The 19,409-nt window shown below is 36.9% G+C and overlaps 2 protein-coding genes across 3 annotated transcripts; one reads left to right on the top strand and one right to left on the bottom strand.

Annotated features, from left to right (window-relative positions):
• The first annotated feature begins 5,441 nt into the window (after positions 1-5,441).
• Positions 5,442-7,280, top strand: LOC131641721 (uncharacterized). The gene is made up of 2 exons (XM_058912023.1): positions 5,442-6,394; positions 6,498-7,280. Exons 1-2 carry the CDS (start codon positions 5,635-5,637, stop codon positions 7,136-7,138), a joined length of 1,401 nt encoding a protein of 466 aa, XP_058768006.1. The 5' UTR covers positions 5,442-5,634; the 3' UTR covers positions 7,139-7,280.
• Positions 7,281-7,328: 48 nt separating this feature from the next.
• LOC131641720 (pentatricopeptide repeat-containing protein At4g08210-like) lies at positions 7,329-13,537 on the bottom strand. 2 transcript variants are annotated; one of them, XM_058912021.1, is made up of 4 exons: positions 10,862-13,537; positions 10,355-10,446; positions 10,133-10,184; positions 7,329-8,643 (listed from the first exon to the last, which is right to left on the bottom strand). In XM_058912021.1, exon 1 carries the CDS (start codon positions 13,446-13,448, stop codon positions 11,376-11,378), a length of 2,073 nt encoding a protein of 690 aa, XP_058768004.1. In that variant the 5' UTR covers positions 13,449-13,537; the 3' UTR covers positions 7,329-8,643; positions 10,133-10,184; positions 10,355-10,446; positions 10,862-11,375. The 2 variants fall into 2 exon arrangements, with proteins under 2 accessions (XP_058768004.1, XP_058768005.1); XM_058912022.1 differs by lacking the exon at positions 10,355-10,446.
• Positions 13,538-19,409: the final 5,872 nt, after the last annotated feature.

Raw genomic sequence — 19,409 nt, forward strand, 5'->3', positions numbered from 1 at the left:
TTTATGCTTCATCTCTTCTCACTTAAGCTTAATCTTAACTGCTGAGCTGATTGGGGACATTTAGAAGTTTGCAGCCTGTCAAGAATTCTTGGCTTAATACCTTTCTCATTATTATTTCTTGTATATATAGAGATTACAGGGCTATACAGGTAATTACACTAAATAATTACATTTAATCAAAACAAATCATTTTATGATTTGTTTCCCTTATTCTAGGAACCAACCCTTATTCTAATAACAAATCCTTATTCACATCCCCCCTCAAATTGATGCGGCTGGTCAATGAGCATCAATTTGCTAACAAGAAACTGATGACGTGGACGCGGAACAGCCTTGGTAAGAATATCTGCAATTTGCAACTGAGTACTGACATGAGGAAGTGATATTAGTCGGTCATCATACGCGTCACGGATTGAATGACAATCAACTTCGATATGTTTGGTGCGTTCGTGAAAAACAGGATTTGCAACAATCTGGATGGCACTTGTATTGTCAGCATAAAGTGAGGTTGGCTCTATTTGAGGAAATCCAAGTTCATTCAGAAGACCACGTAGCCAAATTATTTCAGAACAAGCAGCAGACATGGCACGATACTCAGATTCAGTAGAAGATTTAGAGACTCTCGCTTGTTTCTTACTCTTCCATGAGATCAACGAAGAGCCAAGAAACATGCACCAGCCAGTGACAGATCGCCGAGTATCAGGACACCCTGCCCAATCAGCATCACTATAAGCACTCAATTTTGGAGCAATTCCAATGGGAAAGAATAAACCACGGTGAGAGCTTCCCTTCAAGTAGCGAATTATGCGACGAACTGCTGCCAAGTGAAGATGGCGAGGAGAGTGCATGAATTGACTTACTTGTTGAACAACAAAAGATATGTCAGGGCGGGTAATAGTCAAGTAATTCAGGCTACCCACAAGTTGACGATACAATAAAGGATCAGGCAAGAGATCACCATCATCACGATGATATTTAACATTAACCTCAAGAGGAGTATCCACTGGATTAGCCGATTGGAGACCAGCCATAGAAATTAAATCTGTGGCATATTTGTGTTGATGGAGGAAGATGCCCTTAGATGTAGAATGAACCTCCAAACCAAGAAAATAATGCAAATTACCAAGATCTTTCATATGAAACGATGCTTGTAACTGCTCTTTAAGGCTTTGAATGGAAGCATTATCAGAACCAGTAATAATCATATCATTAACATACAGAAGAAGTAGGACAATTCCTGTAGATGTTCTATGAATAAATAGAGGGGAATCATACTGACTCTGAGTAAAGGAGAACCCAAGTAGAGTGGAGCGGAATTTTTCATACCATGCTCGAGGCGCTTGTTTCAAACCGTATAATGAGCGTTTGAGCTTGCACACGCACTTAGTTGACGAGAATAAACCTTGAGGAGGAGTCATATAAATATCTTCCGTCAGGTCACCATGAAGAAAAGCATTTTTCACATCCATTTGATGAAGAGACCACCCGTTTGAAGCAGCTATAGAGAGTACCGTACGAACAGAAGTCATTTTAGCAACCGGTGCAAATGTCTCATCATAATCAATTCCATATTCCTGCTTGTTTCCTAAGGCAACCAATCGAGCCTTGAAACGATTCAGAGATCCATCGGAATTCAGTTTCACAGAATACACCCATTTGCAGCCTATGGGTTTGATATCAGGGGGACAAGCGACAATATCCCATGTAAAATTCTCTTGAAGAGCCTGAAGTTCCTCATTCATTGCTTTTATCCAACGCACATCTTTAATAGCCTGTGCATAACAAGTAGGAATAGATATGCTAGATAATGAGGCAGTCAGAGAAGTATGTGAGGAATCATACCTGTCTGGTGAATATCTATCTGGTGCTTTAGATATTCGACCAGACCGTCGTCGGTCGACCGGTTCAGGATCAGGTGGCGGATCAGTGTCGGGAGGGGCCGTGGGAACCTGTTTTCTGCGTTGTCTGACATATGTAATTCCTGGTTTGTAACGTTCTATAGATTGAGGCATAATAGAAAAGTTAGGAAGAATAGCAATATCATCTGTGGCAGGAGAAAGAGAAGAAAACAGATATTGATTATCAAAAAATGTAACATTCCTAGAAACTCGAAAGCGGTGATTAGAGACATCATAACACACAAAACCCTTATGAGAGTTGCTATACCCCATAAATGCACATTGAACAGACTGGGCTCCAAGTTTATTTCGTTCAAACGGAGGTAAGTGAACAAAACACACACAGCCAAAAGTATGTAAATCATTATAATCAGGCTGAGTTTTAAAAAGACGAAAGAAGGGAGAATCAAAAGCAATAACCGTAGAAGGAAGACGATTGATCAAGAATACGGCAGTGGAAAGAGCCTCTACCCAAAATCGGGATGGCACAGAAGCTTGAAGAAGTAAGGTACGCGTCACATCTAGCAAATGACGATTCTTTCGCTCTGCCATCCCATTTTGTTGGGGAGTATTTGGACAAGATCTTTGAGACACTATTCCTTTTTGTTGAAGGTACTCCTGAAACGCATGAGACATATACTCACCTCCAGAGTCAGATCGAAAAATTTTAACACGTCCTTGAAATTGAGTTTCAACATATGTCAAAAATTTCTTAAACATAGAAAACACTTCAGACTTAGATCTAAGAAAATATATCCAAGTAAAACGACTGTAATCATCAATAAATGTGACAAAATATTTATAGTGAGCATGAGATGCGGCAGGAGACATTCCCCACACATCACTATGAATCATCTCAAAACATGTGGAGGCACGATGAGCACCTGACGGAAAAGGAAGTGTTTTACTTTTAGCAAATTTGCAAACAGAGCATGAAATAGAAGTCGTACAAATATTTTTATTTCCCAACAAACCAGTTTTAAATAAATGAGACAAAACAACAAAATTCGGATGGCCCAATTTTCTATGCCAATCCTCATACGAGTTCAAAACATTATAACAAGCAAAAGATAAATGACTAGAACTAAACTGGAGCGGAAACAATCTGCCCACTTTAGGCCCCTTCGCGATCACCTTCCCCGACACCTGCTCCTGCACAACACAACCAACACGAGAGAAGTTAACATTACAATTGTTATCCACCAATTGACCGACTGACAATAAGTTGGAAGCAAGTCCGGGTGATACAAGCACATCACGAAATTTCGAGTTTATGTCACCAACTTCAGTGATAGAAAGTTTATTACCATCAGCAATTTGAATTTTCCGATTACCATTATAAGAATGTAAATTGTGCAAGTATTCAGAGGAACCAGTCATGTGATTGGATGCACCAGAATCAAGAAACCATGGCTGAGAAACATTAGAAGACTTACCCTGAATTCCCAAGGCAGAAAGAGCAGAAAGTACCATTTGTTGAACTATTTCAGGTTGTAGAACACCACCATTAGATGCACCAGCATTGAGAGAACCAACGGCAGAGTTGGTAGTGGCATGAAATGCCTGGGCTGGTCGTTGTGCTGGTCGGGGAGGACGCGTTGGACAATCAGAGATGATATGACCTTGTTGTTTGCAATAGTTGCAAAACTTCTTACTGCAATTGCGAGCAATATGTCCAAATTGTTTGCAAGAAAAACATTGGACTTGTCGCATATCACGACCCTTTCCTCTACTCTGAGCAGCATATGCAATTGACACAGGTTCGGAACTGACAGCATCATGAGTCATAGTTCCTTGAGTAAGCAGACGTTGTTCTTCCCTGAGAAGTTCACCAACACAAGTATCCAAAGAAGGAACGGGATTCCTATTTAGTAAAGCACCTCTAACAACCTCAAATTCTGGACGAAGTTTCATTAGAAATTGATCTCGCCCACTGGTGTTGTAAACTTCTTGAACAGCCGCGAGGGAGGTCTTGGGAACCTTAGCATGTATAATAGCAGAGTGTTCTGTCCAGAGATTTAGAAAACCAGAATAGTATTCTTGAATAGACAAATCACCTTGTTTGTAGTTGGCTATGTCTAGCTCCAACTGAAAACGTTTTGCCGAATTGTCTTGGTTGTAAATGCGCTTTAAATAATTCCACATTTCTTGAGCAGTTGAAAAGGAGCGCAAATTATTGATCATCTGAGGATCAATACTATTGAGAATCCAAGTGATAATTTGAGCATCTTTAGTTTCCCAAGTATCTAAAGCCGTTTTCTCCGTCGGTGCCTTAGAAACATCATCTAGGTGACTCCATAATCCCTTTCCTTTAACATACATTTTGAATTGAAATTCCCATGCAGAATAATTCTTACCGGTAAAACGGACACAAAAATTCTTTTCAGCTTCCATGGCCATTACCGTAGCTCTTTTCCTCTGAAGAATAGAAAAAAATTACTATGCACCAAATAAGCTATGAAACCACCGTACAGTAACTCTTCTCAATATATTATTATTATTATTTTTTTTAATAATAACTTGCAACAGGACTGATGTATGCAACCTGATACGAAGCCCTAAAACAAACCACCGAACAAGATTGTCAGCTCGCAGGATAACAAATTTCACCGAACAAGAATCGCCGAGAAGCAATCAGTGCCGAAAAGCAATTGCCGAACAACAATCAGCAATTACCGAACAAGAATTGATTTTGATAAACACAAAATCATAAAGACGAAATCACGAGATGACGACCAAGAACTCAGAATAGCAAGCAACCACGAGGTTTTGATTACCAGAAAACGGTTTCAAAACGAACACGAAAGAGGTTTCGCAAACGTAAGAGGATTTGAAACAAACGCGTAAGAGGTTTCGAAACGAACACGAAAGAGAAGCACACGATTTCGAGAGCGACCCAGTGGGGTGTCGCTGTTCAGCCAAGATAATTAGGGTTCACAGGTTGGATCGAACACCTGATACCATGTCAAGAATTCTTGGCTTAATACCTTTCTCATTATTATTTCTTGTATATATAGAGATTACAGGGCTATACAGGTAATTACACTAAATAATTACATTTAATCAAAACAAATCATTTTATGATTTGTTTCCCTTATTCTAGGAACCAACCCTTATTCTAATAACAAATCCTTATTCACACAGCCAACTTAACAAAGTCCACATTTCTCCCTCCAAATTAAAACAAAAAGGTCCAAATAGGTAAACCAAAATAACCATATCAAAAGACTAAACTGTCATTAACCATCAAATTCAAGTATACTTTACCCATCATGTGAGAGTTAGGAAACTCATGGGGCTAATAGACTTTTTCAGTCTAATATTAACAAAAATGTAATACTTGTAGTATTCTTTTGTACTATAATACTTGTACACATTATAGAACGAGACACAACATAAAAAGGAGAGGGGGACCTTAACTCATGTCTCTTTACTTTTCCCACAAAAATTACAAAAGAAAAAAACAAATCTAGAGAAATATCAACGGCCAGATACTCATCTAAAGTATATATATCTTCCCCAGAGAAAAAACTAAAACTTTCTCAAAGCTTATAATAATACACTAGAAGTAATAAACCATAAAGAGACTCCACTCACATTCCCATCTCCCAAAAAACCCAAAACCAGAATCATTACATATCAATATTCTAGTTTTCTTTTATAAGAAAGCTTGTGCCTCAAATTTCACCATTGTCATAGAAACACCATTTGCAAGTTCCATTTTTATTTTTCTACAATGAGCAAATCCAAAGCTCAAAGAAAGCCTGCTATTAGTATTCATGTAAGCCAGAAGGAAAACCAAAAGCCTCAGAAAACTGAGAAGCAACCCTCTTGGGCAGTGGTTAGAGGCTTTTTGGCTTGTAGGAATGTTGAAATCCAACAACAACAACAGCAGAAGGAAGCAAAACAGCAACCACAAACACAACCACAACCTCAACTTCAACATGTAGCTGAAACAAAACAACCTAAGAAGAAACAAGAACAAAGAAAGCTGAAAGAGGAAAGAGTCTCAGAAGAGAACAACAAGAAATGCAAGAAAATGAAATGTTCAGGTTCACTCTGCAACAACACTGGAATGATGGCAAAGCCAGAAACAACAACAACAGCAACAACAGCAGCAGGAGCCACATCAACAACAAGAACAACTACAGATACTCACAAGAAAAAGGCATCACTTGGTAGCTCCAAAACCAACCTAGCTTCAAGCTCTAGCAGATCCATGAAAGCTCCTCTTAATGAACTCAATGGAAGAACCGCTTCAGCTTTGTCGTCTTCTTCGCAATCAGCAGCATCTTCTAACTCATCCGGCGCTGGCTCTTTCAGAGGAATGCCGTTTAGGAGACTTTCCGGTTGTTACGAGTGTCGAATGGTTGTTGATCCTGTTCTCGGTTTCACCAGAGACTCTTCTCTAAGAAGCTCCATTTGTTCTTGTCCCGATTGCGGTGAAGTCATGAAAACTGAAAGCCTTGAACATCACCAAGCTGTCAAACATGCAGGTATATCTATAATCTATATATTATCATTGTGCCAATTTATAATCTATAGTTTCAATGATTTTAATACCAAATAATCTCTTGTTTTTGTCGTTGTGTATATTAGTTTCTGAGTTGGGTCCAGAAGATACAAGCAAGAACATAGTGGAAATCATATTTCATTCAAGCTGGCTAAAGAAGCAATCTCCGGTCTGTAAAATCGACCGCATCCTTAAAGTCCACAACACACAGAAAACCATAACAAAATTCGAAGAGTACCGAGACTCAATCAAAGCGAAAGCAACCAATCTCTCGAAAAAACACCCTCGCTGCATAGCAGACGGAAACGAGTTACTAAGGTTTCACTGCACAACCTTTGTTTGTTCTTTAGGCCTAAACGGTTCATCAAATCTCTGTAACTCATCACCGCAATGCAATGTATGCAGCATAATAAAACACGGGTTTAAGATGAGTAGTGGAGGAGACGGGATATTGACGACTGCGACGAGTGGCAAAGCGCACGACAAAGCTAGTAGTGTTTTGGATGTTTCAGGTTATGAGGGTGGTGATGAGAAGAGAGCAATGCTGGTTTGTAGGGTGATAGCAGGGAGAGTGAAGAAGAACATGGAAGGTGGTAGTAATGGTATGGAAGAGTATGATTCGGTTAGTGCTGGTGATGTTGGTGCTTATTCAAATTTGGATGAGTTATATGTGTACAATCATCGAGCTATTTTGCCTTGCTTTGTTGTAATCTATAGAGGCTTTTGAATTTGATGACGAATCATGCATGTATGTTGGATTTAGGGATGAAATTTCTTTGAATGTTATTTGATGGTGTTTCTATGTTTTTATTCGTAGTGTCTGTCTTGTAGCTAAATTTGGATCTTTATCGTTTTTTGGGGAAGCAGAACTACATTTTTGTATGCATTTGATTTGATGGTATCATAGTATCAGTCCCTCAAAAATCAATGGAAACACTTAATCTAAGATTGTATAGCTGAAACTTTTATTTCCATCATGGATTTTGTTTTTTGACAAACCCTTCAAACAAAGGATGGAGCATATATTTATGTATATATTATATGCATAGTTAATTAGTTTGTGTAAGGTTTAATTAAGTCCACCTACCTCACGGCCGGGTGTGTGAACTAGATTTGTTTGGTGCGTTTCCATCAAATCCGGGACAAGTCATACTTCTAATTGACTCTTGTTTTGTACTCATTCTATATATGTAATCCAAAGTTTAGAAAAACTAAGCATGGGTTTAATGTAATACGAAAATTGCGGTGAATATCAAAACCACCTATATAAAAGTAAGCTTAAGTATCAATAAGAAGCCACGTTAGCATATAATGCCACCATTTAGGTTTTCATCATAGCTAGCTATAGAAGGCGCGAAAAGAGAGTGGGAAAAAGGAATTTTGGCTTAGGAGTTACCCGGCAAAATTTTGGACTTTGTGCAACGATAGTTATACTGAAAAGTGTGAAGGAATCACAAGATGGCATGTCATGGTTGTGAAGATGGAAACAAAAAAGAAAGCTAGTACAGTAGGAAGTCAGAGTAAAGACAGAGTAGAAGAGCAAGGTAATGTGGGTGCAATGATAGAAAAGTGTAAACGAAGCATGAGCAATAAGAGTGGAAATTCTATGGAATGGATTTAAGAAACTGTCACTAGCACCTACTTGCATGAATGAGATGGTGACGTTGCACAACAATGACTAGGCCTTATGGAGGCATGCAGCTAACAGTGATTATAATGTTAATGTGGGGTCCACCACTGGGCCCACCCACACAAGTCCTTATGTTTGTAGTAATAAGGTTATAAACTGGCTTGCCAAGAATACACATAGCTTGCTCTTCCTAATTTAGGTGCTCCCAAACCATGGCTTTAAAACAATAAGGTTTTGGTTTAACTTGTTTCTAACAGCATATGGCTTGAAAAGATCAAAGATAATACTCCAAGATACAGCTCCATTTAAGGCCAAGGTTGATACATAACGTCAAAGTCCCTGCGAAAGTGACCCACTTTTTTCTAAACTTTTCGTACAAATGGAGTGACTGTCAGAGTACAGAAACATAATGATGAAAACATAACAAATTATCTGTGGTTTTGAAATATTGTAGCATGTCAAACCAGGAGCGGTGTTTTATAACTGCTTTCCTCTGACAGTGTAATCAAATTTCCCTTCTAATAATATAAAAGTTGTAAACATACTCAAGGAGTTTGCAACCACCCCACCATGATTTCTTGCTTCCATAGTGGAGGCTCAACCTGTAATAACCATGAAAAAACAAAATGTGTGTTAATCAATGATCTAGAGTTCTATTGTCAATTTTCATACCAAGAGTTAAATAAATAAATAAAAACCATGCCATGACTCATACTTGTGTAGATTAGCGATGTCAACTTGCCTTTATTAGCGGGGATTCCCTTTTTGGGACCCCAAAGACGGAGAATTTTTCTCCCGCGGGGACAGGGATGGAGAACAAAGTCTCTCCAAAGGCACTTCGTAGACGGGGGTGGTGTAAATATCCCCCGCCCCGCCTAAAATAGCATAATTGTCATTAATTTATATACAATTTTAAATTATTAGGTAAGTTTATTTGTCATTTCATATAATTAATCATATACACAAATTTGAAATATATATGTATTGTTATAGTAAAAGAGTGAAAACTAAATGATTATTTCAATTTTTTAGTTTGAATTTTGGTGGTCATAACACTCAATATTATAGATTAAATATTACTAAAACAATATATTTATCATAAAAAATAATTTCTAAATTTCTTGTGGTTAGTTTTTTACGCTTTTACTATTAATTTGGTTTAAAATAATAAATAAAAAAAATCATGTTTATGGATATCCGCATGAACCTTGAGGATCCGCGGGGATCCAGGGAATCCACGGGGACGGGGATGGGAGACAAAATCCCCCTGTAGCGGGGATCCGAAACGGGGATGGGGAATAGATTCGAGGGCGGGGATTGTGATGAGAATATATTCTCCGCCCCCGCCCGCCCTATTGACATCCCTAGTGTAGATACCAACTTCAATACTCTTATCTGCTATATTCTTAAATTACTTGTACATGCACATGGACAAGTAATTGTATTTAACTAAAATAAATTAACAGATAAAGCGACTATTAAAAAAAACATCCAAATATCTTTAAAGTCTATTCATAAAATATTAGCATGAGAGTCGTAAAGTTTTGGAGCTAAAACGACGGAAACCATATAACCAACAAATATTTCTCAAATTCCACATTCATATTTTAAGCCTTGGTCCATATTTCCAATGCTTCAAATAGAGATTTATTTTACAAACCAAAGGAAACTATACTTTTGTTGTGCTGCCCCTGCACCAGGGAAAACAAGTGTGAAAGAAGAGAGAGGAAACTGAGATAAAATGGGACGAGGATCCCTACACTCGGCAAATAAAATGAGGAGAGAGTAGTAGAGGGAGCTGCACAGGGTTTTGTAGCAGAGGATACAAGTCCTAAACCAGTACATCTCAGTTATCAGACTAATATCTTCCAATCTACTACAGACTTCTTCTGCAATGTCCCACCTTCCAGTTTTAGGTAAACATGCATACAAATGTTCTCTTATTTTCAAATGAATAAAATAAACAAAGTGTGACATAAATAGTAGATACTTGAGTCCCTTAATCATATGTTAAATTGATTTTATAAATATATTTGTTAAGACAATTCACCATCAATAGGCATAACAAATAATAAAATACACCATTCTCACCACATGACGAGCTTCTCAACCAAACTAAGAGATGGCTAATACCCGATGACTTCTGTAAACAGCAAATAGAACATAAAGAATATCAGAAAGAGTAGGTTCCTTTAATGGCATTACTTATGAACAAAAAGAGAATACTTGTTCAACGAGAATTTGACACTAATGTAGCTATAAAACAATGACAATGTCTAAAGTGCATTGGCAATTACGCGGTAAAAGTGCCACCTTAGATTTTGGTCAAATTTGAGTTTGCGAATGATTGGAATTGTGTAAGCTTCCCAACTTCTCGATCCCTGGTGTGTGTTTTTCTATGGTTCCTGTAAAGCTAAAAATTGTGACTTCGGACTTGACACACATTTAACAATTTGTGGCTGAGAAAAAAGGCTCCTAACCACTTTCAATAAAGCTTATCACAAAAAATTTAATAGAATAAGTATGTGGCAATAGCTAATCGTGCTTTGGTAAATATCAGTATAGTTAATTGCAGATCGCGGAAAATAGCAATTTGTTCTGCTATGCAACAGTGTTATAGCATTGCTATAGCCTCTATTTCATAATACATTGCACTAAATAGCGTATTGCAGAACAATAGATATTTGTTCAATTTTTGCTATACAATAGTGCGATGAGCTATGGCGCCACAATTTAACAACAATGGTTAATATGAAACTGTTTAATTAAAAAGAGAAGGGAAAAAAAAATCAGAAGTGGTATAGGTACAATTGAGTTTACCTTTTCATCTTTTGATGGGTGATGCAAAAACTGGATGTGTGAAACCGAATCCTCATGGGAATAGCATGTATGTATTACAAGCTTTTCAGATTGAACTACTGGATTCAGATGAAACAAGCTTGTCCGGAAATATTAGGCCCTTTGTGAGCATCATGAAACAAATTGCAATTCATGTGGACCAGCATCATCCGCATGACCAGCAATGGTGGTACAAGACCTGCTTCCACTATTTGGTAAATCGGTTTCAGACTTTCAGCACACCACCAATAAAACCGTGTTTAGCATGTCCTAGAATCAAGGTGTTCCATGAAGTAGAACCTTTACATTGGATTTCATAGAAAACTTATGTATATGTCCAGTAGAAATGAGATGATTGATAGTTCTGTGCTATTACCAAAACATGAAGACTTCCTTCGAATTCAAGGTTCAATCATGTCATTCCTTATAAGCTAGAATAATCTGCGACTTGTCTGGAAATATCTCACGTATTAAGCTATACGCCAAACCAGCATTCTCAACTTGAGATCTCAATCCAGCTTTTCCCAGCTCCTTTTTTGCCTATTTTTTTGACGGCTTCTCTGACTTTGCTTAAACTATCCCACATTCCAAGAGATGCATAAACATTTGACAGCATTATGTATACAGAAACATCTTCTGGCGAGGTAGCAAGGAGATGCTCAGCAACAATGTTTGCAAGATGCCGGTTTTTGTAAGTTCCACAGGCACCAAGCAAGGAAGACCATAAAGTTTTGTCGGGCTTAAATGGCATTTCACTAATCAATTTTTCTGCTTCTTCAAAACGTCCAGCTTGACCAAGAATATCGACCATACAATTGTAATGTTCTGGGGATGGTATCAATCCATGTTTTGTTTCAATAGAATTAAACACAGCCCATGCCTCTTCAACTAGGCCAGCATGTCTACAAGCAGTAAGAACACCTAGAATGGTGATTTTGTTTGGCTTTGTACCAGATTCTATCATCTTAAGCAGAAGACTAATTGCCTCGTTAGCTCTTCCATTTTGAGCACATCCCACAATTATACCAGTCCAACTCATGGTATCGATTTCTGACAGACAACCAAACAAAGCTAAGGCATCCTCAATGTCACCACATTTTGCATACATATCAATTAGAGCAGTTGAAATTACTCTCTCTGATTCATACCCCTTCTTAATACATAAAGTGTGAACTTGCTTGCCACGTTGGTTAGATGCCATACTTGAACAAGCTTTCAGAACAATTGAGATGACAAAATGGTCAATCTGAAGACCCAAATATATCATATCCATGAAAAGGGAAAAAGCTAACTTATCTGAACCAAAGCCAGCGCAACCGGCAATCAAACTAGACCAAGCCACAACATCTTTATCCGGCAACCTCTCAAACAGTCTTAATGCATTGTCAATATTGCCCTGTTTTGAATATAGATCAATAAGAATGCTCCCGACAACAAAATCTAACTCATAGCCACTAGTGATGACCAATCCGTGCACTTCGGATGCCAAACTTGAGTTATCCAAGTAAATGCATATCTTTAAAGCAATACTAAAGGTATGAAAATCAAAGTGTACACCAGAACGATGCATATGAGAAATCATACTGAGAGCCTCAGCATAATCTCCATTGGCAATATACCCAGAAATCATTGAATTCCAAAGCGCCGAGCTTTCAGAAACAGGAGAGCTCCCAAAGAATTGATCAAAAATCTTCACTGCTTCGCCCAAAAACTTGCAATTCGAATACATATCAATCAACGTCGATATACAATAGCAGCTACACTCAAGCCCTATCTTAATAACATAACAATGAATCTGTCTCCCAAACATTAACTCACCACCAAGACCACAAGCTTTGAGAGCATTTGGCAATGTGAATTCATCCAGTTTAAGGCCTTTCACATGCATCATAGAAACAAATTGCAACGCATGGGGACTATCATTATCTACAAGGCCAGCAATAATACTATTCCAAGATACAACATCCGGTTCCGGTATTTTATCAAACAGTTTCATCGCATCGTCAATCAAACCTAGTTTAGCATGTCCCAGAATGAGAGTGTTCCACGACGTAGCATTATTTTTACACGGGATTTCATCGAAAACTTGTTGAGCTTCCCTCAAGCTCCCACATTTGACATACATATCCAAGAGCGCATTCATCAGAACTGTATCAGTGACCAACTTAGATTGAAATATACGCTGATGAACCAGCTTGCCTAATTCAACATTTCCCGTAAGACCACACGCTTTAAGAACCGCGGAGTACAAGAACTGATTGGGCTGTTCTGTTTTGGATTGTAACATCTCGTTATAGAGCGCTAGAGCTTCACGGGGTCTGCCAGAATTGGTTAATGCAGAGACCATCGTTGTCCAAGAAATTATGTTTCTGTGAGGCATTTCGTCGAACAGGTTACGTGCATCATTGAAACTGTAACACTTAGCATAAACAGATATCATGTTATTTAAGAGAAAAACGTGATTACAATGGCCGGATTTAATTATGTAAGAATGGAGTGATTTAGCATTTTTAATTGCTCGAAAGCGTAAGCAACATCGCAAAGCGATTTGGATTTGGTTTAAATCCATTGCTGATGCATTATGGGTTGGATTGGCAAACTGGCATTTCTGTGACTAGAGAGGACAATCTTCGAAACACTGAGGATACGTTTTGCCGCGGTACTACCACCAGTTACGTTTAATTGGATTGTTATTTAATATAAATATATTTTTTTTAAAGTTTATTGAGTAATAAATGAATGGTATACATAAAAGACCATATATATTTATTATTTAATAAATTTAAAAAGAGAATATTTGCTTATAATAATAGTCACAGGAATACGAGACTTCTGCCTTCGCATAGACGTATTATTAATTCCGAAGTATATATAAATAATTGTTAACCAACATTTTTATAATTTATAGAATGTATTATACTCCAAATGCATCAAAATCCACTCCATGGGCATTTTACGCACTACCGAATTAACTAAAATGTCCTCGTATTTCCGTAAATGCACTTTCAGAAACACCATTTTTTCAAAAAAAATTAGTTTTTTCGTATATGTATCTACGGAAGCGTTAAAACATGAGATTTTCCCAATTAATTGAGAAAATCTGAAAGTTCCTTTCTACGAAACACACCCTTCCGTAGATGTAGCTACAGAAGATTTCACGAACTTAATCAATTTGAGATCTCAATTTAAGTTACAAATTAATTGGGAAAATCCTAAATTAATTAAGTTCATGCTATAATATACGAAGCATGGGATTTTCCCAATTAATTAAAAAAATTCTAAATTAAGTTACAAATTAATTGAGAAAATCTCAAATTAATTTCTCAATTAATTAGAAAAATTTCAAATTAATTAAGTTCATGAAATCTATCTACGGAAGGGGTTGAAAAGAGAAGTTCATGAAATATTTCGTAGATGTATCTACGGAAGGAGTTGGAAGGAGTTGAAAAGAGAGTGTTTCGTAGATGCATCTACGGAAAAAACAAAATTTTTAAAAAAAGATGCTTCCTGATATGCATCTATGGAAACTGGGGACATTTTAAAATTTCGCACGGTGTATGAGATATGCATGAGGTGGAGGATTGAGAAATCGTCAACTTAAAAACCTTAAAATAATTTAAGATATTTGATAAAAAAAAAGAAAGAAAGAGAATATGGAGATTGTACAATTATTTATTCAGAATTAAACACAACAAAATCATGTTGAATATCGTTGTTGAGTAAGAAACATAAAGATCAGAGAAAAAAACTTGATACAATTAACAAATAAATATGTGAACAACAAAAATAGATTAAAATAAGTGAAACATTTTCCCATATCATATTAAAATAATATTAAACAAGTAACTAATATTTACACAATTCGTGATACAAATAGTTACGGGTGGCAAAACGGGTTCAACATCATCGAACATGTCCGTTTTGCCTGCACTTTTCACAAATCAAACTTATATTTTAGACTCACACTCTCTATTATATTTACTCTGCCTTTTTTTTGTATGCGTACGTGAGCATTAACAGGATAGATATGGATTTTTTTTAAAATTCTAGGCTTTAGAGAGCAATGCCCACTCTTTGGTGGATGAATCAATAAAGGGGGACGTGTCACCAGAAATTTCAAAAGAGTCTGTTAGGAATGTTAGGAAAGAACTGGTGTATGCCCACTCTTTGGGGGTTTAAAAATAAAAAATAAAAAACCAAAAGCCCATTATGTGATGAATCTAAGGTTATGTTTGGATATCATAAAATCAACGGAGCGGAATGGAGCGGAGCGAAGTGGGATGGAGCGGAGTAGAACGGAGCGGAACGAAGATACCATTCCATTGTTTGGAAATTTTAGGACGCAATAAGGTAAGTTATTCATTCCGCCCAAATCGGAGGGTAAGAAAAATGGGTGGTATGTGATGGAATGGAATGGAATCCATACCACTCTATTCCGCTCCGTTCCATCCGTTTTTAAATTATCCAAACAATAGAATATCATTTTATTCCATCTCATTCCGCTCCGCTCCATCTGGTTCCATCAATCCAAACAAAGCCTAAGAGTTTATTTAGAAGTTGGAATTAGAGTAATCTTCATTATAACCTAGATCTTCTCCTTTGCTCTCACTTACACCATAGATCATGGAAGCAAGTTTAGTTCTCCCAAGACCTGCTGTGATAAAGCTTTGAAGAGCTACCTCATGCTTATCTAATGTTTTATCAGAAGCTTTATCCAAAAGAGCCTTATGATATTTTTCAAGAGATTCAAATGTGTCTTGAGACATTTTTAATTCTTCTTTCAAAAGATCCTGATCTCTCTTTAAGATTTTCATGAATCTTGTTTTGTCTTTGCAACGACTCATGATGTCTGGAGTGAATGAAATAAGATCAAAACGAGATAAGTTAAAAAATACCTCATCTTCTTCGTCAGATTTTAAACTAGAGCAGGATTTAGATTCTGCATCAGATGATGTGAGAGCCATCTACGCCATATTTTCTTCTCATTCATCTTTGTCAAAAATTCCTTCATTGGCAAGTTCACCCCACGTTGCCATGAGACTTTTCTTGAATATGTTTATGAAGTTGTTCTTCTGGAAGCTTCCTTTATTTGACTTGTCCTTTTGTAGATCATGACAATCAGATGTGAAGTGACCAGGCTTGTTGCAGTTGTAGCAATTTTTTTGGTCATCTTCTTTGTCTCTGGAACTAGAGCCTTTGAAGCCACTACTTCTACCAGAGAATCTCATGTTTCTTTTGGCCAGATGTTGAAATATCTTAATGATAATGTCATTTCCTCGTCAATTGAGTTATCATCAAAAACTCCTTCATTAGAAGTTTCTTCAGATTTGCTGACTCTTGAGGATCTGGAAGCTTTACCACTAGATTTCTCAGTAGCATATTTTAAAGCCAGTGATTTGGACATCTTCACAGGCTGATCTTCATTCAGTTCCATTTCATGGCTCTGAAGATTACTTATCAAACTTTCAAGACTTAAAGTATTCAGGTCTTTAACTTCTTGAATAGTTGTAACTTTAGGTTTGGATCTCAGAGGAAGACAACTTAGAATCTTCTTGACATGATATGCATAAGTATAACTCCTATTCAAAACTTGAAAGCCATATACAAGAACTTGAAACCTAGAGAACATGGTTTCAATGTCTTCATCATCCTTAATTTTAAAGAGTTTGTACTGGTGAAACAGAAGATTTTCCTTAGCTTCTTTCACCTACTTATTTCCTTCATAGGTAGTACATAATGATTCAAGATAGTCTTGGGCTCTTGGCAGTTGACATATCTATGATCTTTATGTGTTCAAATTGAGGTAAAACATCAACAATAATACCTCTTACTCTATGGTGTTTTCTGTACACTTTCATTTGAGCTGGTGTGAGAACTTTTCTGTCAGCAACCATTCCCACACCATTTACTTGAATATCAATGCCATCCTCAAGGATGTTCCGGAGCTCATCCTCAAGCCCAATGATGTATATGTATATTTTGCTCTTCCACCATTCAAAGTGAGTTGAATCACCACTGAATGCAGATGGTTTACCAGAATAGTGACTTTTTTCATAAGCGCTATAATCATATGGAATAGTAGTTCCAGTAACATAACTATCACCCGTATATCCCATCTAGTATACTTTTCTCTTTAGGATCTTTTTCGGTACCATTGTTAAGTGTTAAGCACAAACCGTGCTCTGGTGCCAACTGAAGGTGAGAAAAATACACAAGAAGTTTGGGTTGAATTATGTATCTGATAACTATTTCCTTTTTTTTTTTAAAAAAACTTCTTGAATCTGACTAAGTTCAGATTCTAAGCTAGTGTATGCAGCAGCGTAATAATTTAACGTGTAGAAGTAGTAAGTAAATCACACACAACAATTATCCTGGTTCCTCTATAACGAGAGTATTCTAGTCCCCTTGCCACATGAGAGCTTTTCACTATAATCAGAACTTGATTACAATTTGCTTATACACATCACTCCAAGACTTCCTACTCAATCACTCTGAAAGATACTTCCTTGCCTAAACACATTCGTTCAAGACTTCATGCTCAATCACACTAGAAAGAGACTTCCTTGCCTGAATCAATAGCTCGGGACTTTACTTGCTCAATCACACTAGAAAGAGACTTCCTTGCCTAAATCAACAATTCATGACTTTCTTGCTCAATCACACTTGAAAGAGACTTCCTTGCTCAAACACTCAGTATGATACTTTCTTACTTAAACACTCGTTCTTACTTAAACACATATTCTAAACAAAATATTTAGGATTACAACAAGATGTACATGATATAAAATCAAAGGTACAAATATTACAGCACACACAAAGACCTTGGGTCTTGAGATTTTTAAGATATACAAGTGTAAGAAACACTCAAAACTATGTGCAATGTTGGGTGCGGTATAGCGGCAAGCAACAAAATATTTGGAAGTATTACTCCGGGGATTATCGTGTCCACATAGAATGGTTGGTTAGAATCTTGTTCAACAGTTTCATTATTTGTGAGCTCGAGTTAAAATGGATCGAAAGTAAAATCGGAAAATAAAACAAATGAACAGAAAATAAATACATTCTTAGGAAAAAAATAACTTATCAAGCATGCAAATATACTCACTCGTCACAGACTTAAACTTATCGATTAGTTATAATCAACCTACCATACTCGTCAATGTCATCGCATATCAACCACTAAATCTAATGTATCATCTCAGCGGCGATCTCTCCGCACACCTCGACAACATAAAAGACAATTGTGTTACTCGCACCGACGATCTCTCAGCATAACACAACCAACACATAGGCATTGAGCACAGATACCCAAGTGAATGTTAACTCTAAATCTATCTTTAGAGTCTAAAAATAACAGATAACCATCCTAGATAAAGATTCGAATAGTATATGTCTATACCAACCCAAAACCTAACATTAAAGCAAAAATCCAAGATAACAATCGACAAAGATTTGTAAAGCAAGTTTTATGTAACACCATGGGTGACAGATATACATAACTACATAAGTGCAGGGTAAGTACATAAACAAAACCCAACTACAAGAGAATACACAAAGAAGAAGAGAAATGAATAAAAAATCTCCTGGTTTGTCAGCTCCGATCGATGATCAATCCACTTCCGATCATCGAAATGCAATCTCCATAGTTGTTTTCTAACCTAATCTAACCTAAGAATGCGATTGATGGAGTTTGGGCAAAAAATCCCCCAAAAACCATAACCTAAAAATGTTACAAATAAAGAAGATATAAACAAAATCTACGCAGGCTCGCTAAGCGAGCTAATCTGGCTAAGCGAGCATACAATTTATTCCTAAATATCTAGTACAGTAAAAGAGATATCGCTTAGCGAGCTGACCTCAGAAATATCTAAGTGCGCTACAACTTGGCTTATCGAGCTTCTGCAGAAATTTCTCCTTATTGCTCAAAAACTGCATATTTGAATTTGTGCCTTTAACACGTAGTTACTCGAGGCTCTGATATGCAGCAATACCTATAAAACGAAGGAAAAACTATCAAACGGTTCATAAAATGAATCAAAACTCAAGTATACAAATATTTACACAAAAATTAGGATTTGATTCTAAAAACAGAAATAATAGAATCAATAAGTGTCACAAATATATACTCAAAATAACGACATTTTGGCACTTATCATGCAACCACAACAACTATGTACAGACGCTAAAAGGGAAAAAATTTCTTGTTCTCATTGTGGTTTCTTATGATATATTTGTAGTACTTGTTTTGAATTTTTAGCTCCTTAAGAAAAAAAGAGGCGTTGAAAGCTTGCTTGCACAAATGTCTTTGCTGAAGAAACAGTTTCCAAGAGAGAGAGAGACGTTGGAGTTGGTACGATGAGGATTTTCATCTTCTGAATAATTTCTTCATTCATTGTATCTTTCTCAAGTAAGGTGTCCATAGGCATCTTGGAGTAGATTGGAGAAACCATGCCAAGCTGCCTTTAGCCTTATGCTAAAACCTCTAGTTGACTTTCTCCATAATTCTAGCAGTTGATAAGATGGAGCTGCT

Source organism: Vicia villosa, unplaced genomic scaffold (genome assembly GCF_029867415.1).
Source record: "Vicia villosa cultivar HV-30 ecotype Madison, WI unplaced genomic scaffold, Vvil1.0 ctg.003998F_1_1, whole genome shotgun sequence".
Taxonomy (NCBI): Eukaryota; Viridiplantae; Streptophyta; class Magnoliopsida; order Fabales; family Fabaceae; genus Vicia; species Vicia villosa.